The 21587-nt window shown below is 41.5% G+C and overlaps 1 protein-coding gene across 1 annotated transcript; it reads left to right on the top strand.

The window, feature by feature from the left end:
* The first annotated feature begins 632 nt into the window (after positions 1 to 632).
* On the top strand, positions 633 to 19863 carry FUNDC1 (FUN14 domain containing 1). Its single transcript, XM_004064038.3, has 5 exons — positions 633 to 825; positions 1532 to 1688; positions 5070 to 5145; positions 16312 to 16440; positions 19404 to 19863. The coding sequence occupies exons 1-5, from the start codon at positions 798 to 800 to the stop codon at positions 19479 to 19481; spliced, it is 468 nt and encodes a 155-aa protein (XP_004064086.1). The 5' UTR covers positions 633 to 797; the 3' UTR covers positions 19482 to 19863.
* Positions 19864 to 21587: the final 1724 nt, after the last annotated feature.

The following is a 21587-nucleotide window of genomic DNA, read 5'->3' as shown; positions in this document are numbered from 1 at the left end:
AACAAAGACTATGGCAATAGGGGTGAGTGATGGGTCTCAACTCTAAATACAGCAGGGAATTTATAGTAAATGATCAGAGTGAATGGATCAATGGGTGGAAGATTACCAAGAGTAGACACGAAGGGTAGGGGTATTCTTGCTAAAGCCAATTTAACAGGATTTTTGCTGGTGGCAGAGTGATCAGATATCAAGAGTGGGGTTGAGGAATTTGATCAGATATTGAGGGTGATTCGATATTAAGGGTGGGGGAGTTCTTACTAAACTGACTTAACTGCATTCTTACCACAAATGGACTAGGCAGGTCAAAGACGACCCAAGGAGGAGACCCAGTCAAAAACAGCTCAGAGGAGCCTCCTGACTAAAGTTTGGTCAAGGAGAGAGTCTTTGTCAATACCCAGCTGGTTCTCCCTTTGTACCACCATGTGGCGCCCTTCACCCCATTCCTTCAGCCCTTAAGGCTCTTTTAAAACAAAATAATCAAATTCAAGTTACGGAAATTCTAGGAGGGGCGGTCCCTCCCCCTTCCTAGTTGCGGAAGGCAACGGACTACAAGTCCCCTACGCTCTCGCGGGGCTATGATCCGCCCGGCCCTCCCCACATTCCGGAGTTTCGCGCCTGCGCAGAAGGCAGAAGGTCCTGCGCTGAGAGAAGGGGGCGGAGACAGGACTACGCGCCTGGAGTAGGAGGAGGAGGAAAAAAGAGACCATAGACTTCCATCCTGGCCTAGAGCGGCCCTTAAAGTGCCAGGGAGAGGAGGGCGGGTGGGGACCACTCCAGAATTGGCCGCTGGCGGTATCATGGCGACCCGGAACCCCCCTCCCCAAGGTGAGCGGCCAGGGCCCGAAGTGGTATCTGGGACGCGGCTCACAGCTCTCGACCTTGCTCCTATGGCACCTCTTCCTTCCCCTGCCCTAGGATTCTTCGAGCTCCATTTTTTTTTTAAGGCAGCCCCTTCGAGCACCCCCTCCGAGCTAGACTTTTTCCTCCCCTCTCTGCGGAACTCAAGCGGAGAGCCACCCCCACCCCCAGCACAGCCCTACCTGCCTCCTGCCTTACCTTCACCTCCGGCCCTTCATCTCCCATCTTCAAATGTATTATTATTTTCTTTTTTTAAACGTCTGGACTCAAGTGATTTCGCTGAGCTCCAGACTAGTTCTCTCAGGAGGACACCTCCCCACCCCCATTCCTCCCACTGATGAAAATGGACCCTGCTCTGACCTTGACCCTACTAAGGTTTGGAGGTGGGGGTGACCCCTCACTACTGTGTCATTCTGAGTTGGCCCTGGCTTCGTGACCCCAGGCTGGTCCCTGGGCCTTTGGGAAAGCAGATGGGGGTCATTGTTGCAGGGTCCTTTACTCTTGAGGCCCTGGTCTCAAGAATTGAGTTAAATAAAGTCAGTAGTTTCTATGTGGGCATTTTTAGCTGTAGGCCAGAACTAATGAGTTGTAACAGATTTTTAAAAAGATGTATAGAACATTTCTGACTTTTGATTGACTCTACATTTATTTTTTGCGTTTTGCTATTTTGAAGACTGTGAAAGTGATGACGACTCTTATGAAGTGTTGGATTTAACTGAGTATGCAAGAAGACACCAGTGGTGGAATCGAGTGTTTGGCCACAGTTCGGGACCTATGGTAGAAAAATACTCAGTAGCTACCCAGATTGTAATGGGTGGCGTTACTGGCTGGTGAGAACAACGTCTTTTTCATTAAATTTCATTTGGGGGCCTGACACTGCTGTCCTTTCATACATGGGCAAGAATCACCGTGCACAGGCAGTAGGCCTACACTGTTAATTCCAGAAGAGGCTTTTCTCTGAGTTAAAATTGATGTAATCTACATTCCCAGGCTCCCTGTTGGGTTTTGGCGATCCCCTCCCCCATGCCCACCACTCTTCCTCTCCTCCCTCCTCATCCTTCTTGATTCTTTATATAATTTGCCCATTCTCATGTTCAGCAAATGTCGTGGATCTGATTCAGTGATAGTAGATAGGAAGAAATATATGAGTTAATTATATGTAAATTTTTACATTTCATTCAGTGCTAACTACTGAAAAAACCTAAGAAACTCCCACGGTAGAACTGGCCTCTAGTATTGTCAGCCCTGTACAGAGCAGTGTAAAATGCTCAGTATGAATTATTGGTGATGATACAGATGATTCTGTTTTTTGTGGGCTCGTTCAGATTATGATAACTCTTTGAAAAAGAGCTGTAGAACGTTAATTCTGTGTTTAAAGGTCTGATTGCTTACTTGATAATATTGTGGAGTCCATTAAGAAGTAGTTAATAACCATCAGCCTGACCAGTTAACATTTCAGACCACGTGATAACACAATGGCTACTGTGGATCTAATTCTGTTCTTATAATGAAAAGACTAGCCAGATAACAAGGGGCAGAAACAAATTTGACTGTTTTGAAAATGTTCGTGACTGTAGAGAAATTTTGGAGTTAGTGAGGGTACTTAACTTGTGCATAAGCATTTTTTCTTAGATTCTTATTTAAATTCATCTTACATAGATTTAATTGAAATATTTACATGTTTCCACTTGATAAGTATAACGATGAGTTTTTTGATTTGTGTTTTACATGCACCTTGGAATAATGACACACTCCTCTATGCCTTTTTTTTTTGCAAATGCCATTTTATGATAGAAATACTCATTGTGAAGATTCTGTGGTGCAGAGGTGCGGCATTTATTCATGATATGTACTCACTAGTGCTGCTGCAGGAAAAAAGCCTGCAATTAGAAGAGAGATGCCTGTCAGGGCCTGGTCATTCAGATAATTTTCCACAGGCTGATAGTTCCTCTAGCCCTGTAATTCAGGGTATGGCTCTGCTTAAATAAGCTCACAATTTGGTTCCATGGGTGATTGGTTAATGTCAGTCAGGGCCTAAAGCCCAGTCTTAAAACAGACTCAAAAATAATCGAGAATAGAATTATCAAGTCATTTCATTGTTTCTCCTTGGAGACCAAACTCCTTGTAGATGAAGCCCCATCACTGGCAGAAGTTTGCTCGGAAAGCCTAGAGACAGAGCAGCAGGAGATAGGTTCATTTCAGTAACTGATGCCATCAAGCAATGGATACACATGCTTGTGGAGCACAGTCCAAGGGACATTGTGGCTGCTGCCTGCCTTTTCTGTTCCCTTTACTGAGCCTTTGTTGCTGACATATATGTATATATACATACACACACACACACACACACACACACACATTTGGATTACAGCCAGGTGTTGGTCCAGGAGCTGTATAATACAACTCTAATAATTATACAGGCGATTTGTTGCAATGACTATATTCAGTGTAGTAAATTTTTGCAATTTTCTTAGGATGTAAAACTGATGTGATATTATGGTGTATATTGAGGAGGAACAGTTAATAGGCACTAACCTAACAAGTTAGCAATTTAGACCAATTCAAGACATGTATAGGAAGCTGAGGAGATTTTATTTAGCTGTAGGTAGCTGTAGGCTTTTGATCATGACAAAAAATTAAAACTATTAGGATGGGTCATTGCTAGGAGAGATGGGAGGTGTTGAGACCAGTTAGAGGGCCCTTAAAGTGTTCTGGAAGCAAGGTAATGATGACCTTGAGAGTGGAAAGGAGAAGACAGTCAAATAATGTTTTGGAGATAAAATATATAGAACTGTGGAGGCCAGGTGCGGGGGCTTACACTGGTAATCCCAGCACTTTGGGAGGCCGAGGCGGGTGGATCACCAGAGGTCAGGAGTTCAAGACTAGCCTGGCCAACATTGTGAAACCCCGTCTCTACTAAAAATACAACAATTAGCTGGGTGTGGTGGCGGGCACCTGTAATCCCAGCTATTCGGGAGGCTGAGGCAGGAGAATTGCTTGAACCCGGGAGGCGGAGGTTGCAGTGGGCTGAGATGGCACCGGTGCACTCCAACCTGGGTGACAGAGCAAGCTCCATCTAAAAAATAAATTAATTAATTAAATTAAATAACAGAAATTTATTCTCACAGTTCTGGAGGCTAGAAGTCTGAAATCAGGATGTCAACAGGGTTTGTTCCTTCTTGGAGGCTCAGAGGGAGAAATCTGTTTTATGTTTCTCTGCTAGCTTCTGGTGGTTGCCAGCAATCCTTGTCATTCCTTGGCTTGTAGACGTATTACTCCAGTCTCTGCCTCTGTTGTCCTCACATGTCATATTCCCTCTGTGTGCGTCCTTATCAGATTAAAGGCCCACCCTGTCCAGTATGATCTCATCTGAACTTATTACATCTGCAGTGACTCTGTTTTCAAATAAGGTCACATTTAGAGGTTTTGGGAAGGATATGAATTTTGGGGGGGACACCATTCAACCCAGTGCAGAAGGCTAGAGTTAGAAATATAGGATTCATTTGCACAGTGTGGATCTGGAATGCTGAAGGGAATGTGAGCTCACTGAAGGAGCGAATTAATGACAAAAGAAGTATGAGCTGACACAGGGTAGATGAGACACAAAAAACGTTTAATATAAAAATAGGTAGATATAGATAAGGAGGCCTTTAGAAATGTGGGCTGAAGTATAGTTATTGAGTGGAACAACAGCTGGACCTGAAAGGGTAGGAAAGCTTTAGATAGGTAGAGCTAGGCAGAAACCCCTAGAAGCAGGGAGATTAATAGCTTGAGCAAAGGTGATGACCTATTTGGAGGTTAATGGGGTTGGAGCCGAAGGTGGGGGTCAACCAGGTGTATGGACCATCTTGACTGTATTAAGCAAAACATCACTTTTATTACGGGAGGTTTCAGCTTATACAAACGTAGGAGGAATATAATGAACCCCTGAGTACTTGTCGTTATTTTAGTAGCTGCTCTTTTTTTTCTATAAATTCCCCTCCTCTTCTCTCCGTCCCTTATTTTGAAGCAAATTTCAGACATTTTAGATTGTGCATTTTTGACTAGCCTATATAACTAAGGGGTTTCTGAGAAGGTTTCTGAGCAGGTAAGGGATGTGATCAAAAGAAATGCGAAGACATAAGATTTTATTAGGAAAGCAATGAAAAGTAGAAGAGGGAGAGGGTTTAGTACATAATTGATTGTTTTCATCTTTTGTTATTTGATTAAAGGTGTGCAGGATTTCTGTTCCAGAAAGTTGGAAAACTTGCAGCAACTGCAGTAGGTGGTGGCTTTCTTCTTCTTCAGGTATGTCAGAGCTTTAAGCACTTGCCTTTGCTTTCATAGAAGGTGGAATTTTTCTTTTAGGCATCAGTTTATGGAAGAGCTACAATGAGTTTTGGAAGCTGACTTTTGTCTTGAAAGATAACAATTTAAATACTTCTGAGTTATTAAGCATAGTTTGATCCCAGCTATTAAAAAGACAGCCATTGCCGAGCGCATTGGCTTACGCCTGTAATCCCAGCACTTTGGGAGGCAGAGGCAGGCAGATCCCTTGAGGTCAGATGTTCAAGACCAGCCTGGCCAACATGGTGAAATCCCGTCTCTACTGAAAATACAAAAATTAGCTGCCATGGTGGCGCATGCCTGTAGTAGTCCCAGCTACTTGGGAGGCTGAGGCGGGGGAATTGCTTGAACCCAGGAAGCGGAGGTTGCAGTGAGCCGAGATCATGCCATTGCACTCCCGCCTGGGCAACAAGAGCGAAACTCTGTCTCCAAACAAAACAAAACAAAACAAAAATCCATAATCTTATATCTGAGGCAGATAGATTTGAAGTTTTAGTTTTGTTCATATTCTTGTAAGTATAAGATCTAAAAATGCTTTGCCATTAGAGGATGTTTATCAGGGCATCATCTGGCATTCATGTCTGTTTGGCATGTATTTTTTTCAAAAATATCATTCCTTGAAGATCAAATATAGTAAATCCAAAAATTGAAAATCTCTACGAATGAATGTGAGCAGCACTTTTAAAGATACAGAGAACTGTCAGTTGTACTAGATTTTAAAAATGATCGATGTTCATAGCCACCAAAATCTGAATTCAGCACCTAAGTCATCGATCATGTAATAACTAGTGTAGTTGTAGTACAAGGGGACTGGATTTGTATGTATGAAGCACAGATTTTGAGTTGTTCACTAAACAGCCTTTTAAAAATATATATGTTTTCTTTCTTTTGGTGACATTATTAGGAATAATTGCTTATTACTTGTGGTAAGAGGTAAAAAAAATGATTAATACCTAAATTTAGTTCTTTGGATGAATATGCCAGCATTAGTACAGATGATAATTTTACTTAAGCTGATTTTGACTTGGTTTTATATGGAATCAAGAGCATATTTTATTCCATAGCTATTTTGAAGACTCAGTTGTCATTTCTGTTAGTGTAAAAGGGTACTGGACTGAAGCAGAGTTTCCTAAAATGTTCACAGAATGGAGAGAAGTGTATATTTTAATCCACTCTGCATGTCAGTTTTTCAGAAGTCCATTTCAGTTCACTCAATATGCACCATTCAAATCCACATTTTGTCATTGCCACCTCCCACTTTTCCGCATTTAGTCCACGTAGTCTTTGAAGTTTTTAAGGCAGAACAACATAGGACCTATCTGCATCAAACCAGTTTTTCCCACAAATATGACTAACCTTGAAAACTCAGTAGAAGGAAAGTGAAAGGGGAAATAAAGTAACAAATGGCTTTTAGGCTAATTGCCTAATATTCTTTAGGCCCACTTTCATATTTTTGTGACCTTTCTTATATTTAAAGGTAAATATTAGTTTATTTAGAACTTAAAGCTTTTCTAGTAACAATATTAAGTGTTTTCCAATAGATATTTATTACACTGTCATCTTAAAGTACACAATCTCTTCGTTTTAATTTTTTGGAATTATGCATCCTTATAATTCAAAGGGCCAAGTACTTGTGCAAGGCTTGTTACAGATTAGAGTAATCCTCCACCTCTCTCACTACCCCCATTTTTCCATCCCTTGAGACATCCAGTTTGAACTCTTAACTGATTCTTAAGGTAGTAATCTCTTTTTCCCTAAACAAGTTAATTGGACATTTCTTGATCTTTCAGTTTTAGGTGTGAACTATTGGCTTCCCATTATGGAATGGGAAAATTTAGCTGTCATTTATTGACCTGTTTTGTTTTCCCTACACTTCTCCCCCAAATCTCACATACCTGAATGCTTTCTTCCCTCTCCCTCAATCGTCTGAGTGTAGTTACTTCCCTTTTTCCATAATTGTGTTAGATCATTCATTATATGGAGTTCACTGAGATTGATTACTTGGAGTTCACTGAACTTCTTGAACCTGTGAATTTATGTCTTTAATCATGTTTGGGAAGGTTTTGGCCATTATTTCTACTAGGAAGTTTGGAATTTTTTTTTTTTTTTTTTTTGAGACAGAGTCTCGCTCTGTCGCCCAGGCTAGAGTGCAGTGGCGCAATTTTGGCTCACTGCAACCTCCGCCTCCCGGGTTCAAGTGATTTTCCTGCCTCAGCCTCCCAAGTAGCTGGGATTATAGATTACAGCTGCCTGCCACAGCACCCGGCTAATTTTTGTATTTTTAGTAGAGATGGGGTTTCACCATCTTGGCCAGGCTGGTCTAGAACTCTTGACCTATTGATCCACCCGCCTCGGCCTCCCAAAGTGCTGGGATTACAGGATTACAGGCGTGAGCCACCATGGGTGGCCGGGATTATTTCTTTTCTTCTTCTTCTTCTTCTTTTTTTTTTTAGACAAGAGTTTTGCTCATGTTGCCCAGGCTGGAGTGCAATGGCGTGATCTCGGCTCACTGCAACCTCCGCCTCCTGGGTTCAAGCGATTCTCTTTCCTCAGCCTCCCATGTAGCTGGGATTACAGGCACCTGCCACCACGCCCGGTTAATTTTTGTATTTTTAGTAGAGATGGGGTTTCACCACGTTGGCCAGGCTGGTCTTGAACTCCTGACCTCAGGCGATCTGCCCGCCTCGGCCTCCCAAAGTGCTGGGATTACAGGCGTGAGCCACCGCGCCCAGCCAGGATTCTGTTTTTGTTTTTTTTTTTTGAGACGGAGTCTTGCTCTGTCACCCAGGCTGGAATGCAGTGGTGTGATCTCAGCTCACTGCAAGCTCCACCTCCCAGGGTCACGCCACTCTCCTGCTTCAGCCTCCCAAGTAGCTGGGACAACAGGCGCCCGCCACCAAGCCTGGCTAACTTTCTTGTATTTTTTTGGTAGAGACAGGGTTTTGCTCTGTTAGCCAGGATGATCTCGATCTCCTGACCTCATGATCTGCCCACCTCGGCCTCCCAAAGTGCTGGGATTACAGGTGTGAGCCACCGCACCTGGCCCAGGATTATTTCTTTAGACAACTACTAGTTGTGTAAATCACCTTTCATTGTCGTATGTATCAAATAGTTCATCAGTTTAACCGTCTGGGCAAACTTGGTCCCAGAGTCATCTGTCCTGTTTGCTTTCTAGGCCTGGTATACGGCTCTCACCCTGGGATCTCTCTTCAATACCTTCTGGATATTCCCTTTTTGTTTTGGGTTGTTTCTTGTATGTTATGTCTTTTGTTTGTTTGTTTGTTTTTTGAGACAGTCTTGCTCTGTTGCCCAGGCTAGAGTGCAGTGGTACAATCTCACTCACTACAAACTCTGCCTCCTGGGCTCAAGGGATCCTCCTGCCTCAGCCTCCCAAGTAGCTGGGACTACAGGCGTGTGCCACCATGCCCGCTAATTTTTGTATTTTTGTATAATAGGGAGGTCTTGCTATGTTGCCCAGGCTGGTCTCGAACTCCTGGGCTCAAGCATTCCACCCGCCTTGGCCTCCCAAAGTGTTGGGATTACAGGCGTAAGCCACTGCACCTGGTCTATCCTATGTCTTGATGTATTCTCTTGTTTTGGTGGACACATCCTCCAATAGCTTTCGTAGAAAATGAGAATGGGAACTATAGTTTTTGAGACTTTGCATGTCTGAAAATTTCTTCATTTTATCCTCACATTTGTTTGATAATTTATTAATAGCTGGGTTTAGGTGTTGCTCCATTGTCTTCTGACTTCCAGTGTTGCTGTTAAAAGTTTAAAGTAATTCTAATTTCTGAACCTTTACATGTGTGGGTTTTTTTTTCCTTTCAGTTAATGCTTATAGGATTTTCTTTTGTCCTCAGTATTCTGATTTTTCCCAGTGATGTGCCTTACTGTGGGCCTATTTTCATCCACTGTGCTGGAAACTCAAGGGGCCCTTTCAGTTTGGGGAAATTTTCTTTATATTTATTTAGTTAATGATATCCTGCTCTTTAATTTTCCCATCTTTTTTTCTGTAGTTCCAGTTATATGGATCTCCTGGACCAGTTGTCTAATTTTTCTTTCTTTATTTATTTTACAGTTTTAGACTTATTTTTAATTTTTTTTAAATAGAGATGAGGTCTTGCTATGTTGCCCAGGCTGGTCTCAAGCAATCCTCCTGCCTTGGCCTCCCAAAATGTTGGGATTACAGGTGTGAGCCACTGACTGCTTGGCCTAATAATTTTTTTTTTTTCTTTCTTAGATTTGGTAGAACACTAATAATCTTTTCAATTTTCCACTTCTATCTTTTTGGTCTGTTTTCTGGGAGATTTCTTCAACTTCAACAAGTTTTTTTTGTTGTTTTTGTTTTTTGTTTTTTTTTTTTGAGACAGAGTCTTACTCTGTTCGCCTGGGCTGGAGTGCAGTGGTGTGATCTTGGCTCACTGCAGCCTTGACCTCCCAGGCTCAGGTGATTTCTTCACCCCAGCCTCCCAAGTAGCTGGGACTACAGGCATGCACCACCATGCCTGGCTAATTTTTTGTATTTTTAGTAGAGATGGAGTTTTGCTATGTTGCCCAGGCTGGTCTTGAACTCCTGAGCTCAAGCGATCCACCCACCTCGGCCTCCCAAAGTGCTGGGATTACAGATGTAAGCCACCGTGCCTGGCCGTTGTTATTTTAATGTGACTTTAGCATTCTGTTTCTTGCTTTTCCCTCATGGATGCAGTGAGCAGTATCTTTTTTAAAATTTTTTAATGGCTAATACTTGGATACTATTTTTTTTTTTTTTGGTTTTTTTTTTTTTTTTTTTGAGACGGAGTCTCGCTCTGTCACCCAGGCTAGAGTGCAGTGGCACGATCTCGGCTCACTGCAAGCTCCGCCTCCCGGGTTCGCACCATTCTCCTGCCTCAGCCTCCCGAGTAGCTGGGACTACAGGCGCCCGCCACCACACCCAGCTAATTTTTGTATTTTTAGTAGAGACGGGGTTTCATCGTGTTAGCCAGGGTGGTCTCGATCTCCTGACCTCATGATCTGCCTGCCTCGGCCTCCCAAAGTGCTAGGATTGCAGGCGTGAGCCACTGCGCCCAGCCTTGGATACTGTTTTTTTAAGAGATTGGTAGGATGTATTTATTATGTGTGACTTGTCCTCCCCCAACCCATTGTTTCAACCAATGCAATGGTTAGAAGACAGTCCCTTCAATAAGACTTTTAGAAACACATCATATTACTGGAGCACTAACATTCTTGGAAACCATTTTAATTGCATGTCTATAGACCAAGAAGGTTTGTGAGAGATGGTATAGTTGAATGTCTTCTCTAATTCGAAGATAGAAGCTTCTTAGAAAGTGGCAGAGACTGAAAGTTTTCCTTAAATCACCAGATGCTAGTTGGAAGTGACTGCCTTAATAGACTGCAGGTTCAGAGTGTTGATCCAAATAGTCTGTCCTACAAGCAATTCTTAGCATCTACACAGAATGTTCATCTAGCAGTTTATTTTTTCAGCTTTACAAACAACTCTGCAGTGACTAGCCATTTATATACAGCTTTGCACACTTGTCTAAGACAAAGCAAAAATATACATATTTAGGCCAGGCATGGTGGCTCACGCCTGTAATCCCAGCACTTTGGGAGGCGGAGGCGGGCGGATCGCCTGAGGTCAGAAGTTCGAGACAAGCCTGGCCAACAAGGTAAAACCCCATCTCTACTAAAAGTACAAAATTAGTCGGGCATGGTGGTGCATGCCTGTAATCCCAGCTACTCGGGAGGCTGAGGCAGGAGCATCATTTGAACCTGGGAGGCAGAGGTTGCAGTGAGCCGAGATCATGTCATTGCACACCAGCCTGGGTGACAAAAGCGAAACTCCGTCTCAAAAAAAAAATATATATATATATACACACACACACACACACATATATATATTTAAGCCTCTTGATTGTCAAGTAGCCTTCCAGAAAGTATTCCTACTATCCCCATATGAGAGGATCCACCAGCTTTTCCCCCTTTTCATACTGTACTCTTGGGGTTCCTTTTTTTTTTTTTTTTTCTGAGACAGAGTTTCACTCTGTTACCCAGGCTGGAGTGCAAGTGGTGTGATCTTGGCTTATGGCAGCCTCAGTCTCCCAGGTTCAAGTGATTCTCCTGCCTTAGCCTCCCGAGTAGCTGCAATTACAGGCGCACACCACTGTCTGGCTAATTTTTGTATTTTCCGTAGAGATGGGGTTTCACCATGTTGGCCAGGCTGGTCTTGAACTCTTGGCCTCAAGTGATCCACCTTCCTCAGCCTCCCGAAGTGCTGGGATTACAGGCATGAGCCACCGTGCCGGGCCTCATACTGTACTCTTTGGAAGGGAGTCACTGTGTATAGCCCACATTTCAGGAGTGTAATTATGCTCCACCTTTCTGAAGGCAGAGTAGCTACATAAATTATTTAGAAATAGTCTGTTGGAAGGTTTGTCTCTTATTTATTCAGTCATTTATTTATATCAATATGGACTCATGGATATTTATTTTATACTTTGGTTTATAATCTAATGCTCTTTTATTGCTCAAATTTTACCAGCTTTGGCCATTAAGAGCTCTTTCAGTTGTGCATTGTCTTTTTTAAGCTCTCTGAGGACATAAATGATCAAGCTTCTGTGTGTGTGTGTGTGTGTGTGTGTGTGTGTGTGTGTGTGTGTTTTAAGCTTCTTCCTACCAAGTCCCTGTTTGTCTAAGGTGTTTTGTTCCCCCTCCCCAACCTTTTTCCTGCTTGTTTATTTTGGTTTCTAGTTTTCAAGTTAAAGGCCTTCCTCCATGTCTGATGATCCTTGGTTGTCTGCTCATATTTAAGAATTGAGCACTAAAAGTTGATGGAAAGCTCTAAACAATATGGACGTGTGGATGGGGCTTTCCCTTCTCTGGGAAATCTGACCAGTCCAAGAAAAATGATCTAAAGATAAGGAGTTGGGGGTGGGCAGAATTTCCCACAGTGAAACAGCCCAATTAGATCAGCATATGGTGAAGTTCACAAGCAAAAAGCCCCATCTACCTGTTTAGAGCTTTCTGGCCGACATGAATCTTTATCTGAAAGTGTGTGTGTGTGTGTGTGTGCGTGTGCGTGCGTGCGTGTGTGTGTGTGTGTGTGTGTGTGTGTGTTTCTGGAAACAGTCTCACTCTCTGGCCCAGGCTGGAGCTGTTTAGAGCTTTCTGGCCGACATGAATCTTTATCTGAAAGTGTGTGTGTGTGTGTGTGTGTGTGTGTGTGTGTGTGTGTGTTTGTGTTTCTGGAAACAGTCTCACTCTCTGGCCCAGGCTGGAGTGCAGTGGCGTGACCATGGGTCACTGCAGCCTTGAACTCCTGAGGCTCAAGTGATCCTGCCACTTCAGCCTCTCAAGTAGCTGGGACTACAGGTGCATGCCACCATGTCTGGCTAATTTTTGTATTTTTTGTAGAGACAGAATTTCGCCGTATAGCCCAGGCTGGTCTCAAACTCCTGGGCTCAAGCAGTCTGCCTGCTTCACCCTCCCAAAGTGTTGGGATTTATAGGCGTGAGCAACCGAGCCTGGCCTCTGGCATTATTATTTATTTATTTATTTATTTTTGAGACAGTCTCCCTCTTTCACCCAGGCTGGAATGCAGTGGCGGGATCTCAGCTCACTGCAGCCTCCGCCTCCTGGGTTCAAGAACCACCTCCTGATTCTTGTAACTCAGCCTCCTGAGTAGCTGTGATTACAGGTGTGAGCCACCACGCCCAGCTAGTTTTTTGTGTTTTTAGTTTCACTGTCATAGTTTCACCATGTTGACATGGCTGATCTCGAACTCCTGGCCTCAAGTGATCTGCCCACCTTGGCCTCCCAAAGTGCTAGGAGTACAGGGGTGAGCCACCACGCCCAGCCCCTCTGTCATCATTATTATTATTATTTTGAGACAGTGTCTCACTCCGTTGCCCAGGCTGGAGTGCAGTGGCGTGATATCGGCTCACTGTAGTCTCTGCCTCCTGGATTCCAGTGATTCTTTTGCCTCAGCCTTCCAAGTAGCTGGGATTACAGGCATGCGCTACTATGCCCGGCTAATTTTTGTATTTTTAGTAGAGTTGGGGTTTCACCATGTTGGCCAGGCTGGTCTTGAACTCCTGGCATTAGGTAATCTGCCTGCCTCGGCCTCCCAAAGTGCTAACATTACAGGCGTGAGCCACGGAGCCCGGCCTGGAATTATTTTATTTTATTTTATTTTATTTAACTTGGAAGCTTTTATTCTAATGAAAGTACTTTATGTAATCCTGTTAAATATTTTAGTGTTATAGGAAGTCAGATGTTCAAAAAGCAGTCATCACTGCCCCATTCCCTCCCCAGTCTGTTGGCTTGCATTTCCTTGTAGTTGCAGATGAATTTTGTGTGGACAAGACTGAATTGGGTCCTGTATGTATTGGTTGGTTAAGTTGGTTGTACCTGAACTCCACTTGAGGCAGATTGCTTGTCCTTGGTCATCTCTGTACTGGAGCAGGGTGCTCAATTTAGACTGGTATTCTTCGGTTTGATCAGAAGTGTACTTCTCAGCTGGGTGCCGTGGCTCACTGTAATCCCAGCACTTTGGGAGACCAAGGCAGGAGGATGGCTTGAGGCCAAGAGTCCAAGACCAGCCTGGGCAACATAGTGAGACTTCATCTCTCTCTCTCTTTTTTAAGGCATTAATATCTTTAGCATCTCAAGGTTTTTCATTTTTCCTGCAAGGGAACAGATTCTCAAGGGAATTTGTTCAGTGATGGTAGATCACTCCAGCATCGAAGATCGTTCTCTTGTTAGTAGACATGCTAGGTTGGGTCCTTTGGGATAATCTAGCCCATCCATTTTGTTGCTGAGAGTCTTTATTTGAGCCAGGTTGGTTAATACAGCTTTTGAGATTTAGTCTTTATTCATTGTCTCTGTTATCATTTATTTACTATGTCTCATTCATCTGGCATTAGTTGGGACTCTAGGGATATAGAGATTCACAGCCCATATGGTCAGTGCTGAGCTAGAAGGGTGTGTTTAGTACTGAGAGAGCAGAGGGAAGACGCTCTGTCTGCTTGGAGGTGTTAGGGAAGTCTTCTTCCAAAGAGGCGTTAGTATCTTTAGCATCTCAAGGTTTTTCATTTTCCTTGCAACTGTTTGACATTTTCCCCCAAAACGTAGAGGATTCTTTAAATTATACAAAATCTTTATCTCAGATAACACTGGGTTTACTAATTATCAGTGACAAATGGCTATGTAAAAATATTTTGTGTATAGAATGCTGTTTGTGAGAATTTGTTTAATCTGTCTCATTAAAATGGTTTCCTTTATTCATTTGCTGGGGATTGGGGGGTGGATAAGGGGTCTCACACAGGGAATATAGTTAAGGTTTGTTTTTTGTTTTTTTAATTTCACTACCAATTTAACTCATGGCATGAAGATTAGCTTTTTAAAAAAAACTTTGTAACTTAAAATGTTAAGTCTTGAAAATGACAGTTGAATTGGGAGTTGCTGATGAGTGGTGGTATAGATAATATTTTTGTTCTGCCGGGCGCGGTGGCTCATGCCTGTAATCCCAGCACTTTGGGAGGCCGAGGCGGGTGGATCACGAGGTCAGGAGATCGAGACTATCCTGGCTAACACGGTGAAACCCCTTCTCTACTAAAAAACAAAAAATCAGCCGGGCGTGATGGCGAGTGCCTGTAGTCCCAGCTACTTGGGAGGCTGAGACAGGAGAATGGCATAAACCCGGGAGGCGGAGCTTGTGGTGAGCAGAGATCATGCCACTGCACCCCAGCCTGGGCGACAGAGCGAGACTCCGTCTCAAAAAACAAAAATAAAAAAAATTTTGTTCTAACCAAAAAATAAAGCCATATACATACATAAAATATTTGTACTTCTCACAAGCTTTGGATTAAGAAGAAATGTTAAGATTCAGCAAAAAGTAAAATTCTGCAAAAGCTTCAAAGTAATCAACTATTTTGATTACTTAGTGCAAGCCAATAAGAAGTCTTTTCAATTTATATGTAGAATTTTCCTAAGGTTCATCATCACCTCCATGCCTGTGACTCAAATTGCTGTATCAAGTACTACCAGAAAAAGCCTTCACTTGCCATTTGATTTGATCACCACTGTTTTGCTGAGGCTGGAGTTTGAAGTGATAGTAGATGAATAAATACAAGAAGAAATGCAGATAAACAAATTCTTCTATGGAGTCATTCACAGACAAAATAGAACCTAAGATTTCTAGTCAGCCTGTTTATGCAAAATCAGATATTTTTATTATTTAAATTATTTTCTGTGTGGCTAAAAGTCAGTGTGTTCATTCAGGGTGCAAATGGCAAAAAAAAAGTGATGCACTAAAAAATTACAAAGAAAGCATAAGCTTGACAGAAGTGATTTATAATGGTATATATGGCTATTTTATTATTTGGAGGCACTGAGTTACTGGACTGGCTTGCACACACACTGTTGTTCCCGTTCAGATATTGCAGTCTCTCAGTAGTACCATATGATAATTTTTCTTATGATAGGCATTTAGCTATAGTTTTATTAAAAGGATTTATGGCATGAAACTTGTGTAGAGTGCAGTTTGTTTTATATTCTACTTTCAAAAGCAATTACCAGAAAGTATTCTTAATTTAAGTAAAGAGAGCTATTTAAATACTTACCAGGCTACTTAAATTTCTTTAGTGATCTAATAACTGATTGGCTTATGATCCCTTATAATTAAAGATCTATTTAATTAAAAAGTATTTTTAAATTAGCTATATAATCTAGATAATCTCTGTATCTTTTTAACTAATTCCCTATTCCAAAAGGTGTGACAGAATGATAGTATAGTTAAGACAGGTTTTGGAATCATTTTCCCATCATGTACTAAATAAACACTGTTCATCACATCTAAATAATTAGTTACTTACTTATGCTTAATGTCTGTTTTCCCTAACAGACCTGAAGCTCTCTGAGGATAGGGGCTTATGTCTCCCTTATTCAGTACTTAGCATAGGGTAGGCACTAGTGTCTGTTAAATGAATAAACTAGTGGAGAAAAAGCAATTTCTTAGCTATAAGTTTTATAGGTTACTAGAACTCTTAAGTGTTTATATATTCTTGGCTATTATAGTCAGCAACCTAGTTGGTGTAGTATTGATAATTTTTATTATATTTTTTGCAGATTGCTAGTCATAGTGGCTATGTGCAGATTGACTGGAAGAGAGTTGAAAAAGATGTAAATAAAGCAAAAAGACAGATTAAGAAACGAGCGAACAAAGCAGCACCTGAAATCAACAATTTAATTGAAGAAGTAAGATGATATATAATTTTGACTTTTTTTTTTTTTTTCCTTTTTTTGGTTAATGGGTGTCCCTTAGCAGAAAATGTGACCGGGGGGATTACTGTCTTTTTTAAAAATGGTGTTTTTGGTTATATATCTAGAGTGTTAAGTAAAATTTGAGATCACACCACTACTTAAATCAGTCATTATTTTTTTTTTTTGGTGGTTAACATAGATTCCCCTGCATATCTCTAGCTCGCTTTGATCTTGTTGTAAAAACTAAGAACATTCTTTTCAACATATTTCCTCTGCCTTTATAAATGAACATGTACAGGTGTAGTAAAACTTAAAAGTACACATTTTTTTTCTTGAGGATAGTTTGAAAATATATGTTTTTTTAATATGATTAATATATTTTATTAATGTTTTCAGGTGTAATTTGACCCTTTACTTTTGTACTGTTTAAAATGGAATTGAATACTTCCTTGCCTTTGTTTTTGTTTTATCCTTTTACCTCCCTCAACTTTTTTGTTTGAAAAAATTCAAACCAGTTAAAAAGTTGAAAGACAAATATAGTGAATATCTCAATACCCTTCATCTATTCACCAAATTGTTCATGATTTGCCGTGTTTACTTTATCTGTGTGTGGATGACACACACAGATAATTTTTTTTCCAAAGTATTTAAGATGTCATAACTTTTCATCCCTAAATACTTCAGTATGTATCTTCTAAGAGTACAGATATTCTCTTATACAACTATGAATACGCCCCCCCCCCCCCTTTTTTATTTTTTTACTGTGTGGGACCTGCCACTTCAGAAACTTTTTTTTTTTCTTTTTTGAGACTGGTTCTCGCCCTGTAGCCCAGGCTGGAGTGCAGTGGCGTAATCTTGGCTCACTGCAACCTCCGCCTCTCGGGTTCAAGCGATTCTCCTGCCCCAGCCTCCTGAGTAGCTGGAATTACAGGCACGCGCCACCTCTCCCAGCTAATTTTTTGTATCTTTAGTAGAGACAGGGTTTCACCATGTTGGCCAGGCTGGTCTCGAACTCCTGACCTCATGATCCACCCGCCTCAGTCTCCCGAAGTGCTGGGATTAGGGGCGTGAGCCACCGGGGCCGGCCAACTGTTTTTTTTTTTTTTTTTCCTGAGACAGGTCTCATTCTGTCTCACTGTGTTGCTTAGGCTGGAATGCGGTGGCATCATCATGGCTCACTACAGCCTTGACTCCCCTGGCTCAAATGGTCCTCCTACCTCAGCCTCCCAAGTAGCTGGGACTACAGGTGTGCATGATACCTCAGCCTCCCAAAGTGCTAGGATCACAGGCGTGAGCCCCCATGCCTGGCCAAATGCCATTATTAATAAAAAAAAAAAAATGTAACATGAGATAATAGTATTTCCTTTCTTTGTTAATTTTTTTTAGACAGGGTCTTGCTCTGTCACCCAGGCTGGAGTGCAATGGTGTGATCACAGCTCACTGCAGCCTCGAGCACCTGGGCTCAAGTGATCCTCCCACCTCAGCCTCTCAAGTAGCTGGGACTACAGGTGCATGCCCAGCTAATTTTTATATTTTTGTAGAGATGAGGTTTTGCCATGTTGCCAGGCTGGTCTCAAACTCCTGGGCTCAAGCAGCCTGCCTGCCTCAGCCTCCCAATGTGCTGGGCATTACAGGTTTGAGCCACCACACCCAGCCAGTATTTTCTAATATGCAGTTCATATTAATATTTTTCTACAAAATATCTTGTGTGGCTTTTTTTTTTCCCAATTAAGAATTATATGCCAGGTACAGTAGTTCACTCCTGTAATCCCAGCACTTTGGGAGGCTGAGGCAGGAGGATCTCTTGAGCCTAGGAGTTTGAGATCAGCCTGGGTAACAGAGAGAGACCTTGTCTCTACAGAAAATACAAAAATTAGAACGGTGGCATGCACCTGTAGTCTCAGCTACTTGGGAGGCTGAGGTGGGAGGATTGCTTGAGGCTGTGAGACATGATTGTGCCACTGCACTCCAGCCTGGCTGACAGAATGAGACCCTGTTCCCACCCACCCCCGCCAAAAAAAATTATATATTGTTTTCGGTTATCATGTCTATGAAGTCTCATTTAGTCTTAAACAGTCCTTTCATCTGTTAATTTTATTCCCCCATCTTTCATGGCACTGACATTTTTGACACCTGTAGGCAGAATATCCCACAGTCTGGCTTTGTCTGATGGCTTCCTCATGATTTTATTCTGGTTAAACATTGTACCAAAGTAATTTGTTTTGGTTTTGATCCTGTACATTTTTTTTCTGTTGGCTAAATGGACTATTAATAAATACCATTGTGCCTGCTGTGACAATTTATTAAATAATCTGTGTTAATAACTTGATGATGAGCCATTCATCTCTACCTTACAGGTAGATTTCTTTTTACTTGTGAGATCATTGCTGCCCATATACTTATTATCTCAATAGCCAAGGAGCTTACTGGGCATGACTGTGTTCTCTAGTCTCCTTCAATTAGTCAGGGACATTTCTGGGATCTTGCATGCTATTTGATACCTGCAGTAGTAGGTGCACAGGAATTTTTGCTGAATATTTATTGAATTGAGGAAAATAGCTGAAACTGCTACTTGGCTCTGGATTCAGTAAGAATTTTTTTTTGTGCATCTTTTTATTGTGGTAAAATAGTTATACAAAAATTTTACCAGTTTAACCATTTTTAAGCGTACAGTTCAGTGGCATTAAGCATATTCACATTTTTCTGCAATCATTACCACTATCAATTTCCAGAACTTTTTCATCATCCCAAACTCTGTGCCCATTAAACACTAATTTTCAGTTTCCCTCTCTCTCCAGCTCTTAATGATCTGTATTCTGCTTTCTGACTACTCATACAAGCAGAATCATGTAATATTTGTTCTTTTTTGTCTACCTTATTTCACTTTGCATAATGTTTTCAAGGTTCATCCCTGTTGTAGCATAATTAAGAGTATTTTTGTTTAAACTTTGTTTCAGGCAACAGAATTTATCAAGCAGAACATTGTGATATCCAGTGGATTTGTGGGAGGCTTTCTGCTCGGACTTGCATCTTAAGGACGTGAATATTCTCCCATAACGGATTCAACTATGAGAAGAGAAGTGGCAGCAATAAGGCAGTCTCTCAAAAGTCATACTGCCAGAGTCTCTAGGGCAAGGAGAAACACCTAGCTGGACAATACTCAATTCACAACTTAGCATTTTGCCATCTGAAGCTTGGCAAACTAGTATCTGCTGTAAAACAACCTATATGGTATGTGAACCATAGTATTCCTGAGCAAAACGTGGCTTTCATCGCTTTGTAAAAATTTGCATCTGTTTAGAAACTAGCCTATAAAATATCACCATTGGATGTAGATATGGAGAGAAAAGAAATATGTTGGGTTTATTGCTTAGCGAAATATTCTCTTTTTATTTAAATAAAATGTTCTTCATTGTGTTTTATGGTATGTGTCCATAATTTAAAATTCGTGTTATAGTTTCAGTATTAAGGCTGACTTTTTTTTTTTAAGATATGTTTGCAATAAATTAAAAAACTGTAATACCCTTTTGTGGAAAGCTTTAGAAATGATATTAAAGATATTAAACAGACTCTGCTGATGTAATATGATACCAATTTTTATGTTGTTTTTTTCCTGGAGTTATTAGTTTGTTATAAGTGTAATAATTGTACATTTCTTTTTTTTTTTTTTTTTTTTTTTTTTTTGAGACAGAGTCTTGCTCTGTCACCCAGGCTTGGAGTGCAGTGGCATGATCTTGGCTCACTGCATCCTCCGCCTCCCAGGTTCTAGCGATTCTTGTGCCTCAGCCTCCCAAGTAGCTGGGAGTACAGGCACGTACCACCACACTTGGCTAATTTTTGTATTTTTAGTAGAGACGACGTTTCGCCATGTTGGCCAGGCTGGTCTCGAACCCTTGACCTCAGGTGATCCGCCCGCCTTGGCCACCCAAAGTGCTGGGATTACAGGCATGAACCACCATGCCCAGCCATAACTGTACATTTCAAAAAAGGCTCTTCTGAGGAAATACTATAACATGTCTAAAGCTCTTTTTTCTTTTTCGATGTCTATAGTTTAAAAAATATCTTCTTATATGTAAGCTTCTAATTTTTTTGTTTGTTTGTTTATCCTGGCAGTCTGGGCAGAATTAATTATTTTGGGGTTACATATAGTTAGATCACTGATTCGTTTAATTAACCTTGAATGCATCTGCTTTTCATTTCTAAAAATCATTATTTTGGTCCCTTCATTACCAAGAGGCCAAAGTCACTTTAAAATACTTAGTAGCATAGTATGAATTTACTGTCTGAAGAACAGTGATTTTATAAAAAATATAATTGTGAAATTGCAGCTTAAAGAGAATCGTCTCCTCGATGTAATCTAGTGTTAGATGTCAATACCAAGATTTCAGGCTTTTGATAGCATTATGTTGGTTAAACACTAGGCCAGTTCACTTATTTCTCAGGGCTGGTGTCATACTTCCTCAGAGGCTCCTTTGCCCAAAAAAGCTTTCTGTATTGTTAGTTTTGCCCATAGAGTTCTAGGTTGGAATTGGGAAAAGCAGCAGAACAACATGTATTAGAGTCTTCATATTAGAAAGTCTTTGCAGATATTCAGACCATCTCCTTTTTATAAGAAGTCCCTATAGTATATTTTGTGTATTGTAAACATATGACATTTCATGCTTTCAAGTTTGGTTACAGGCTGCATGGTTTCGTTATCGTGAGACTCCTTAACATTTAATGTGGCCTCTATCTTTGGTTTCTTCCTTACTCTCGTTAGTGCCTCAGATACAATGCTAAATAAAACTGGGACTTTCTTAATAGGAAGTGATTTTGCTTATAAATGCTTGTTTTTTTCTTTTCTTTTTTTTTTTTTTGAGTCAGAGTCTCGCTCTGTCGCCCAGGCTGGAGTGCAGTGGCGCCATTTCGGCTCACTGCAAGCTCTGCCTTCCGAGTTCACGCCATTCTCCTTCCCTAGCCTCCCGAGTAGCTGGGACTACAGGCTCCCGCCACCATGCCCGGCTAATTTTTTTTTTTTATATATATTTTTAGTAGAGACGGGGTTTCATCATGTTGGCCAGGCTGGTCTCGATCTCCTGACCTCGTGATCTGCCCACCTTGGCCTCCCAAAGTGCTGGGATTACAGGCGTGAGCCACCGCGC

The sequence above is a fragment of the Gorilla gorilla genome, chromosome X, assembly GCF_029281585.2.
Source record: "Gorilla gorilla gorilla isolate KB3781 chromosome X, NHGRI_mGorGor1-v2.1_pri, whole genome shotgun sequence".
Taxonomy (NCBI): domain Eukaryota; kingdom Metazoa; phylum Chordata; class Mammalia; order Primates; family Hominidae; genus Gorilla; species Gorilla gorilla.
Note: the sequence above shows the minus strand (reverse complement) of the source record. Positions and strands in the feature narration are given on the sequence as shown.